Consider the following 11,071-nt stretch of genomic DNA (forward strand, 5'->3'; position numbering starts at 1 on the left):
CCCACTCTTCACACACTGATAGCAACACCGCAGGAGAAATGCTAGCACAGGATTCCAGTATCCGTAGTTTCAGGTGCTGCACATCTCGTATCTTCACAGCATAGACAATTGCCTTCAGATGACCCCAAAGATAAAAGTCTAAGGGGGTCAGATCGGGAGACCTTGGGGGCCATTCAACTGGCCCACGACGACCAATCCACTTTCCAGGAAACTGTTCATCTAGGAATGCTCTGACCTGACACCCATAATGTGGTGGTGCACCATCTTGCTGGAAAAACTCAGGGAACGTGCCAGCTTCAGTGCATAAAGAGGAAAACACATCATCATGTAGCAATTTCGCATATCCAGTGACCCCTTTAGACTTTTATCTTTGGAACCATCTGAAGGCAATTGTCTATGCTGTGAAGATACGAGATGTGCAGCACCTGAAACTACGGATACTGGAAGCCTGTGCTAGAATTTCTCCTGCGGGAGCATTGCACAGACCAAAGGGATACTCGTAGTGTCCATCACAAGTGTTGAAATCAGTCTTCCACTCATAGCCCTTTTGAATGCGGAGAAGGTTGTATTAATTTTGTGAAGACTTTAGCTCCCCAGATCCTATCAAAGAGTTCAGAGATTAGCGGAAAACTGTATCGATTCTTCAATGTGACCTTATTCAGACCTCGATAGTCGATACAGGGCCATAGGGATCCTTTTTTTTCTGCACAAAGAAGAACCCATCTGGTGAAGTAGATTTCCAGATAAACCCCCTCACGAGATTCTCCTTGATGAAATCAGACATTGCTTGGGTCTCGGGAAGTGAGAGTGGGTAGACTTGACCATGTAGAGGAGTGGCACCAGGCAGAAGGTCAATCGGACAATCATATGGACGATGAGGAGGCAGGGCCTCTTTCTTACTGAAGACATCCGAAAAACTGCCATACTGCTGCGGAAGTCCAGGCACGTCTACAGGTACAGTAGACCTTGAAGCAGGTCGGACCTCTGATAAGCAGGTGGACTGGCAGGATGATCCTCAATGCAGAATCTGACCGGAGTGCCAGTCCAGAACTGGAGTGTGCTGACGCAGCCAGGGAAGACCAAGGATAACTAGATTCACAGACGCTGGCGGCACATGGAAGGAGATAATCTCAGAATGCAGAACCCCTATTTGCAACTTAAGGGGCATAGTAACAGAAAGCACAGGTTTGGGAAGTGGCAGTCCATTTACGGAAGCCACTGACAGAGGCCTTTCTAGACGGATGGTAGGAAGCCGGTACTGATGGACCAGAGCTTGCTGAATGAAGTTACAGGCTGACCCAGAGTCCAAGAATGCAGGCGCAGACAGTGTGACTCCCTTGTTAGAGAGAGTCAACGCAACTGAAAGTTTCGGAGAGGACTTATCCTTGTTTGGGACCACCTCTCCAACTGAACCTAGACATTGGCGTTTCCCAGCTTCTGTGGACAATTACGCACAAGGTGGGCCTTGCCTCCACAATACAGACACAGGTTCTCTGCTTTGCAGCATAAACATTCCTGGTCAGACAATCAAAGGCGCTCTATTTGCATGGGTTCTTCAGATGGGATGAACACTAGAGGAAGAACCGGCCTCTGGAAGGATGGAGCCAATCGGAGTGGTCTGGTGCCTGTGACCTCCCGAGAACGTTCACTGAAACTCATATCTATCCTTGTGGCCAAGGTGATCAGGTCATTGAGAGTAGACAGACAGTCTCGGTCAGCTAATTCATCCTTAATCCGGTCACAAAGGCTCTCCCAGAACACCCCCAGTTGAGCCTCATTGTTACATGCAAGTTCGGCAGCCAGGGTACGAAACTGGATGGCGTACTGACCCATAGACGAGAAATCCTGTCGTAGACGCAGCAGAGCTGATGCATCAGAGGACGTGCGGCCAGGCTCTTCAAAGGCCAGCCGGAAGGTAGCCAGGAAAGACTGCAGATTAGTGGTTTCTGGACCTCCATGTTCCCAAATAGGATTTGCCCAAGCAAGGGCCTCATCAGACAGCAGAGACACAATGAAGGCAACCTTGGACCACTTAGTGGGAAACTTCTGCCCATGCAACTCAAAGTGGATCAGGCACTGGTTCAGGAATCCACGACAGGTTTTTGGATCTCCACCATAGCGGGATGGCGGATGGAGTAGCACACCAGCGGCACACAAATCCGCATCATGACATCCTGACATTCTCTTTGACGCCTCACTTCATGGAACAATTCCTGATTGACAGGCTTGGGGTGACCAGCGGGGTCCATGGCCTCACTGTGCCACGTGTCCTACCTCCTCTAAAGGCGTTGTCTAAGTGATCCCCTCGTTCTTCACAGTACCCCTGAGCGTGGGGATAGACTTTCCTGAGGGGAACACCAGGTCGCTACCTCTTGAGGAGGATAGGCACACGAGGCAGCTGGTCCAGGCAGACCATAAGGTACCAGAGGTGCAGGCGTTGTCGGCTGGCTGACTTGTAACCAGGAGCAGGACCGAAGGATGAGGCAGAGACGAAGTCAGACAGACAAAAGGTCAGGGCAGGCGGCACAGGTACAGGTCAGCCAATCTGGGCAGGCAACAGGAGAATCAAGGCAAGCAGGCAGGGATCTGACAGGTAGCAGAGTCCAGGAATACAGGTACGAGTCAGGAAACAAGCGGAAATCAGGAGACTTAGCAGGACACAAAGACCTTGACGCTGAGGCATCTGGGAAGGGGGCTGAGCCACTTATATATGCGCAGGAGGTCTAGGATTGGTCAGTGAGGTCACATGACCTAACCCATAAAGCCCAGGAAGAGACGGGCGCCGACCCTTAAGGAAGTGCTGCAGGAAAGAAGCAGCAAGCATGCTGTGGCCAGGGATGAGAGGAAACTGTGGAGAGGATCCCAGAACAACAGTACCTACACAGACAGAGCCCAGGACTACAGCAGTGAATGGGAAGCACCGGCCGCAGATCACTGTTGAACACGGCGCCCGGGACCGCAGCGGTAAGCATGGAAACAGCAGCGCATAGCAGCCGCTATTACACTCTATGTGCTTGTGGCAGCATGTTCTTCTGCTTTTTCCACCTCATAAAAATATACACTTTCTCTGCCTCTTTCTATTTTTCTTTAAACATAACCTCTACATGCTTCAATCCACAGTTCTACTTGCTTCTGCATTCTGTAAAATATAAGAGTGAAACTGGATTGCACATCCTCAATACTATGCTTTTATCTAGTAACTGCTTCTCAGCATAATTAACATCGCTTCTCAGTGCAATTTATAGTATGCCTACCCCTATGCTGCATACTGTACATGAGGCATTGGTATACAATTTGATCAAAAAGCATAGGCCCACTCACCACGACCAGGTTGCCTCCTGGCACTGGGCCCCACCAACCCGCCAGCACAGCACCAGATCCGACAGTATATTCTAACACAGAGGCGTTCCCATAGTGATGTGGACGCTTCAAGTTAGAATATACTAAGAACTGTGTACATGACTGCCCCCTGCTGCCTGGCAGCACCCGATCTCTTACAGGGGGCTGTGATCCGCACAATTAACCCCTCAGGTGCCGCACCTGAGGGGTTAATTGTGCGTATCATAGCCCCCTGTAAGAGATCAGGTGCTGCCAGGCAGGAGGGGGCAGACCCCCCTCCCCATTTTTAAATTCATTGGTGGCCAGTGCGGCCCCCCTCCCTCCCCTGTATTTAACTCATTGGTGGCCAGTGCGGCCCCCTCCCTCTCCTGTATTTAATTCATTGGTGGCCAGTGCGGCCTCCCCTCCCCCCCTAATTAAAATCCCCCCCACCCCCCATCATTGGTGGCAGCGGAGAGTTCCGATCGGAGTCCCAGTTTAATCGCTGGGACTCCGATCGGTAAGCATGGCAACCAGGATGCTACTGCAGTCCTGGCTGTCATGGTTACCTAGCAATTTTAGAAGCATTATACTTACCTGCGATGTCTGTGACCGGCCGGGCGCTCCTCCTACTGGTAAGTGAAAGGTCTGTGCTATAAGCAATGCGCCGCACAGACCTTTCACTTACCAGTAGGAGGAGCGCCCGGCCGGTAACAGACATCGCAGGTAAGTATAATGCTTCTAAAATTGCTAAGTAACCATGACATACAGGACTGCAGTAGCGTCCTGGTTTCCATGGTTACCGATCGGAGCCCCAGCGATTAAACTGGGACTCCGATCGGAACTCTCCGCTGCCACCAATGATGGGGGGTAAGGGGGGGGGAGGCCGCACTGGCCACCAATGAGTTAAATACAGGGGAGGGAGGGGGGGCCGCACTGGCCACCAATGAGTTAAATACAGGGGAGGGAGGGAGGGGGGCCGCACTGGCCACCAATGAGTTAAATACAGGGGAGGGAGGGGGGCCACACTGGCCACCAATGTTTTTAAAACTAGGGAGGGAGGGGGGTCTGCCCCCTCCTGCCTGGCAGAACATGATCTCTTACAGGGGGCTATGATACGCACAATTAACCACTCAGGTGCGGCACCTGAGGGGTTAATTGTGCGGATCAAAGCCCCTGTAAGAGATCGGGTGCTGCCAGGCAGCAGGGGGCAGTCATGTACACAGTTCTTAGTATATTCTAACTTGAAGCGTCCCCATCACCATGGGAACGCCTCTGTGTTAGAATATACTGTCGGATCTGAGTTTTCACGAAATAACTCAAATCCGATGGTATATTTTAACATAGAGGCGTTCCCATGGTGATGGGGACGCTTCAAGTTAAAATATACCATCGGATTGGAGAAAACTCTGATCAGATGGTATAATAGGGACTCCTCACTTTACATTGAAAGTCAATGGGGGACGGTCCATTTGCAATTGCACCATATTGTGTCAATGTCAAACGGATCCGTCCCCATTGACTTGCATTGTAAGTCAGGACGGATCCGTTTGGCTCCGCACGGCCAGGCGGACACCAAAACGACTTTTTTTTTTACTTTCCTTCATGTCCGTGGATCCTCCAAAAATCAAGGAAGACCCACGGAGGAAAAAACGGACACGGATCACGGAACTTCGGAACCCGTTTTTGCGGACCGCAAAAAAAAACGGTTGTGTGCATGAGGCCTAAGGCTGAGGTTTCCTCAGTTCTGGGTCAGCTCTCCTGGTGTGTGTTGTCTTATCCTGCTCCTAGTTTGTACTCACACTCCCATGCTGCTGACCCATGGGATCCGTGTCTGTCTGTGCTCTGTGGGTTTCCTATTTGTTCATTGCTGTCCTCTTTCCTGTGTTTCTGTTATCTGTTCTGCCAGTTATGTTTGAGTCACCTTGTGTGTATTCATATGTTTCTGTTCAGCAAGCCCTTGCTGCAGCGTGCCTTGCTGCAGAGTGCTATGGGCAATGCCACGCAGTATACCACTGGTGGAACTAGTCCTTCTCTGCTCATTGCCACTCCTGTTCCCTTGCGTGAACTCCTGCTTGTGTTTTTAGTTGCCTGCTTGTATTTACCTGTTTGTTATGTTTGCCTATGTACCGTCGGTACCTTCTGGTACCTGTTGTCCGTTTGCTTCTGTTGTCACTGTCTAGTTCACGCTCCAGAGTGGACCCTGGCAACTCCCTGCGGCAAAGCCTAACCCTACCATCTGGGGCCCTAATGAATACCAGGAGTTGCTTAGTCACGCCCCTCTGGAGTATTACTAGACAGTGGCGCGGTGGGGGTTTTCCTCCCACTGTGCGGACGGTACATAGAGCTCTCAATTTCCCTGTGTTTCCCTCCTTGGATTCTGTTTGTGCAATAAACTCTGTTGTGACTGTACCGTATTGCTGTATGTTTTTGCTTGACGACGCGGAGGTCTCTCCTGGGACCTCCAACTCGTGACAATTGGGTCAACCCATACCACGTCACCCCCCCTTGACATTAATTTTAATTTGAGCAATTGGTCTTTGTGCAATGGGCGCCACCCCCCCAGGGCCCTCTCTATCGCGAGTGCCAGGTATAGGAATGCTGAGTGGTGTAGTGCGGCCTAAATGTCTCTTTATGTGTGTCACCGTACTCCTATATGGAAACGGCTGGACCCCAGGCTTTGGCTCCGAAGCAAAAAAAAGGGGGAATAGTTGAGGGATTTGTAGAATGAATGGAGTCCAGACTTTTATTAACGTTGAAACAGCTTTACTGTGCATAAACTTGCATCAGGGAACAACCTTCCGACTTTATCTTGGCTATTAGCAGATTTTGGCTTAACTTCTGGCAGGCGAACACAATCTGTACTCCTTCAGCTCTGCTATGTTGGCTGGATTAAATAGAAACTTTTCCTTTCTGCTGTACTTTGCTCTCTGTAGTCTGACTCTGTCTTTATCTTTATCTGTACCTTTTTGCTTATCTTTGTCTTTATCTTATCCAGGGAATCTTTCCTCCTGGCTCTGAAACTTGTAGCATGGGCCCTTAGGCCCAGCAGAGCAGACAGTGCTCTGCTGGCCGACAAACAGCCTTCCCCTTGCAGGGTTTTCTCTCAACTCACAACCTCTCCTCAAGGAGGAAAAGCTCAGACTCACTTTCACTAACACTGAACTCTTCCCTCTCTAGAGAGGGCTGGAATGGAAAGACAAGTTTTATTTTATGTAAACTAGCTCTGCCATAGGTGCCGCCATCTGCTGGCAGGCACATTACACTTTAACAGTTGCAAATCAGGAAACGCATGTACACATTATGCAGGACATAGTCATAGATGCATAAGATGACACAGGATCACCCAATGGAGATAGTGGGGGGGGGGGGGTGCAAAAAGAACCAAGCCTCCCTTGGCTTGTGCTTAGGGTACACATAAATACCAATATATGCTCTTCGGGTACCTTGAACCAATACAAAGTGCTATATAGGAACGGACTTACGTAGACTGACATAAAAGACGGCTACCACTGGAACCTGACTGAGTAGGGTGTCTTGCAACGGTTCTCCCTCTCACAGCGAACCAACTAAATACTTGTACTCCCTTAAAGTACGCACAATGCACTAAGCGCTCAACACTCCAGCGACAACCTGGCCAAAGTCACCACTCTAGAGCATGGGGGGTGTCATGTATTGTAGTCCTTCCACATTATTTGATACGCCCCCGTAGATAGAAGAGTGGCTTTATCCTGCATTGCCTTCTTAGCACCAAGGTCTTATAATGCTTTACGCTTCGTCACCTTGATGATCACACAAGTAGCTACACAAATTTTCCTTAACTCGGCATGTGAGGCCTTGGGACTTATTTAACCTTAGCTCACCACAAGGCTCTCAAACATATACACATAGGAGGATGAGGATAACTCTCTAATCTCTCCATACACATAATAGCAGCGGGTTACCCTTGACGATCGTAGACCTGCTTGTGACTTTACCACTTGGTTTCTCTGGTGTAGCAATAGGCTATTTACCGTCCTCAGAGGCAGTCCATAATGAGCAACTGCGATGTTAGATCTGCTTGGAACATACAGTGGATATAAAAAGTCTATACACCACTGTTAAAATGTCAAGTTTCTGTGCTGTAAAAAAATGAGACAAAGATAAATTATTTCAGAACTTTTTCCACCTTTAATGTGACCTATAAACTGTACCACTCAATTGAAAAACAAACTGAAATCTTTTAGGTGGAGGGAAGAAAACAAAAAAAAATGTATAATGTGGTTGCATAAGTGTGCACACCTTCTTATATATGTAGCTGTGTTCAGAATTAAGCAATTACATTCAACATCATGTTAAATAGGAGTCAGCATATATCTGCCATCATTTTAAAGTGCCTCTGATTAACCCCAAATAAAGTTCAGCTGCTCTAGTTGGTTTATCCTGAAATTATCTTAGTCGCATCCCACAGAAAAGCCATGGTCCACAGAGAGCTTCCAAAGCATCAGAGGGATCTCATTGTTAAAAGGAATCAGTCAGGAGAAGGGTACAAAAGAATTTCCAAGGCATTAGATATACCATGGAACACAGAGAAGACAGTCCTCATCAAGTGGAGAAAATATGGCACAACAGTGACATTACCAAGAACTGGACGTCCCTCCATAATTGATAAAAAAAGACGAGAAGAAAACTGGTCTAGGAGGCTACCAAGAGGACTACAGCAACATTAAAGGAGCTGCAGGAATATCTGGCAAGTACTGGCTGTGTGGTACATGTGACAACAATCTCCCGTATTCTTCATATGTCTGGGCTATGGGGTAGAGTGGCAAGACGAAAGCCTTTTCTTATGAAGAAAAACATCCAAGCCAGGCTACATTTTGCAAAAACACATCTGAAGTCTCCCAAAAGCATGTGGGAAAAGGTGTTATGGTCTGATGAAACCAAGGTTGAACTTTTTGGCCATAATTCCAAAAGATATGTTTGGCGCAAAAACAACACTGCACATCACCAAAAGAACACCATAGCCACAGTGAAGCATGGTGGTGGCAGCATCATTCTTTGCGGCTGTTTTTCTTCAGCTGGAACTGGGGCCTTAGTTAAGCTAGAGGGAATTATGAACAGTTTCAAATACCAGTCAATATTGGCACAAAACCTTCAGGCTTCTGCTAGAAAGCTGAACATGAAGAGGAACTTCATCTTTCAGCATGACAACGACCCAAAGCATACATCCAAATCAACAAAGTAATAGCTTCACCAGAAGAAGATTAAAGTTTTGGAATGGCCCAGCCAGAGCCCAGACCTGAATCCGATTGAAAATCTGTGGGGAGATCTGAAGAGGGCTGTGCACAGGAGATGCCCTCGCAATCTGACAGATTTGGAGTGTTTTTGCAAAGAAGAGTCAAAATGTGCCATGCTAATAGACTCATACCCCAAAAGACTGAGTGCTGTAATAAAAGCAAAAGGTGCTTCAACAAAGTATTAGTTTAAGGGTGTGCACACTTATGCAACCATATTATTTTATTTTTAGATTTTTTCTTCGCTCTGCCTAAAAGATTTCCGTTTGTTTTTCAATTGATTTGTACAGTTTATAGGTCACATTAAAGGTGGAAAAAGTTCTGAAATGATTTATCTTTGTCTAATTTTTTTACATCACAAAAACCTGACATTTTAACGGGTGTGTAGACTTTTTATATCCACTGTATATTAACATACTCAGAGGCAGTCCATATTAACTAAGCAATACATAAGGTGCTAAATATCTGGTGACCTGAAAACTGTAGAAATCATGATCCATACAATAGTGCATAAGAGGTCACATTATGGCACCTGAATACACACAATGGGTAATATACTTGAACGTTGCTGAAAATTTAAAAAGATTAGTGCAAATCAATAAGGCACATTTTTTAATGCAACAAAACAAATAAACAGTGCAAATATTCAGTGCAATAAGGAAATCACATTAGAGTCCATTTTTCTTCAATGCTAAAAGGTAAAGTGCACCAAACTGTAACTTTAAGTCCAACAACAGTCCTTTGTAATCCACGGGAATTGTAATGTCATTATTTGTAATCCAAATGAGCAAAGTCATTTGTAATCCACATAAGGCACAAAGTCATTTGTAATCCAAATGGGTAAAAAAGTAGCAGCACAGGTCATGAGAGCCGTTTGGACAAGGGTCTGTCAACCTGAAAAAGGGGGAAAAAGGAATTTTGGCACTGACCAGTGCAACTTGGATGTAGTAGATGATGGGGGGAGTCCTTACTCACATGACCATCCGGGTGAGGGATAAACTAGGGCAACCTAAAAACAGAAAACACATAAAACATGCCAACAGGCCCTCACCCTTCAGACGCAGTCCACAGGGTGGCTCTCTAAAGTCAGTAGTTTCTTTTCAATTGGACATTTTCAGAAGGTCCAGCTCTTTAGAGGAGGGATTTCAGATCCTCCTCGCTGCTGGAGCTGCTGCTGAATTGGATGAGAGGTTTGTCCTCCCTCTGGTATTTCATCCTTGCTTCTACAGTGGTGCTTTGGCGACACCTACTGTCGCTTCTAGGTAAGGTCCCGGTGGTGGTGCTCTTCATAGCCGCCGTGACTTTTTGCTTGATTGGAGCGGATGCTCCTGCCATACTGAGATGGTTCAGAACCTCCGGCTGTAGGAGGGGGTCAGTAGATAGGGCTCCTCCTTATATGGCCTGAAGGATAACTCCGGATGGATCTTCTTCACCTGCTGGTATAGGGCTGGAGGCACTGGCCTATATCTCTCTTTAATTGGAGGATGAGTGCCAGTGGGAATAGTGTGCTTTATTAGATTCGTTTGACCATAGTCCAAGGGGTGTTTGCTGAAGACTTGGTGGTGTTCCTTGGCTAAGTCCAGCACACCTTTGATCTGTTCTGCAGAGGTGGTGGCATCTCCAATATGTAGTTCAGCCCACCAGCACTGCGCAGGCAGGTCTTCGGCTGCGTCCGCTGTTTGTAGAGATTGTTGTGCAGCAACAGTAGGGGGATCCAGGACATCCTGCAGACGGACATGATGTAGACTCGCCACTGGATAGTACTTTTTTAATTCTACAGCTTCATCACTTAGATTGACCAAGCGTATGGGTACATTTCCGCACGACACAGTGATAAAGTTCCTAGCGACTAGGACAAGGGGATGATCTTGTAGCTGCAGGGGTTCCACGAGGGCTAGGTAATCCTGACCTCGGACACTGATGAAAGCCCTGCACCATATCAGGGTTTCTGCTCCTGGCTGGAGTCTAATAGGCTGAGCATCCTTGATGCGGACACTGCAGATTTCAACCTGTCGGTTGCTGAATTTTTGTTGGGCAGCCAGCACCTGGATAGTCTGGTTTATGATGCGTTGAGTCACACAGGGTGCGGTCAGTAGGCTTTTGTTCAAGGCTTCCAGAACTTCAGTGTAACAGTTGCCAAGTACAATTATCCCCAGGACCACAGGGCAACGGTCATCTTCCGGGACCTGAAAAACGACTACCCCTTGGTGTAGGAGTTCGGTATCTTCGATCTGTAGGGTAGGTTCCCAATAGCCTAATATCGGAATTGGTTGGTAAAAAGTATTTTCCCTACCCGATTCAGCGCAGGGCACAGGAGAGCATCGGAGGATTTCATGCCCCGATGATCATATCAGGGGGGCTGCATGAATGAAAATGGCGGTATGTTGGGGTTCAGCTCTGAACCCAGACAACCCCTTTAACACAGAGCCCAGATGAGAGCCCAAATAGACTTCCACACCAGAATCAAAAATTGATACAGA

The 11,071-nt window shown here is 47.5% G+C and overlaps 1 protein-coding gene across 1 annotated transcript in view; it reads right to left on the reverse strand.

The window, feature by feature from the left end:
* LOC120980070 (5-hydroxytryptamine receptor 3A-like) overlaps window positions 1-9,926 on the reverse strand; it is a 56,427-nt gene extending 46,501 nt beyond the window's left edge. Inside the window, exon 1 of the mRNA XM_040408938.1 lies at window positions 9,842-9,926. Coding sequence (XP_040264872.1) covers window positions 9,842-9,926 — 85 coding nt within the window. The remainder of the gene's footprint in view (window positions 1-9,841) is intronic.
* Window positions 9,927-11,071: the final 1,145 nt, after the last annotated feature.

Source organism: Bufo bufo, chromosome 10 (genome assembly GCF_905171765.1).
Source record: "Bufo bufo chromosome 10, aBufBuf1.1, whole genome shotgun sequence".
Classification (NCBI taxonomy): domain Eukaryota; kingdom Metazoa; phylum Chordata; class Amphibia; order Anura; family Bufonidae; genus Bufo; species Bufo bufo.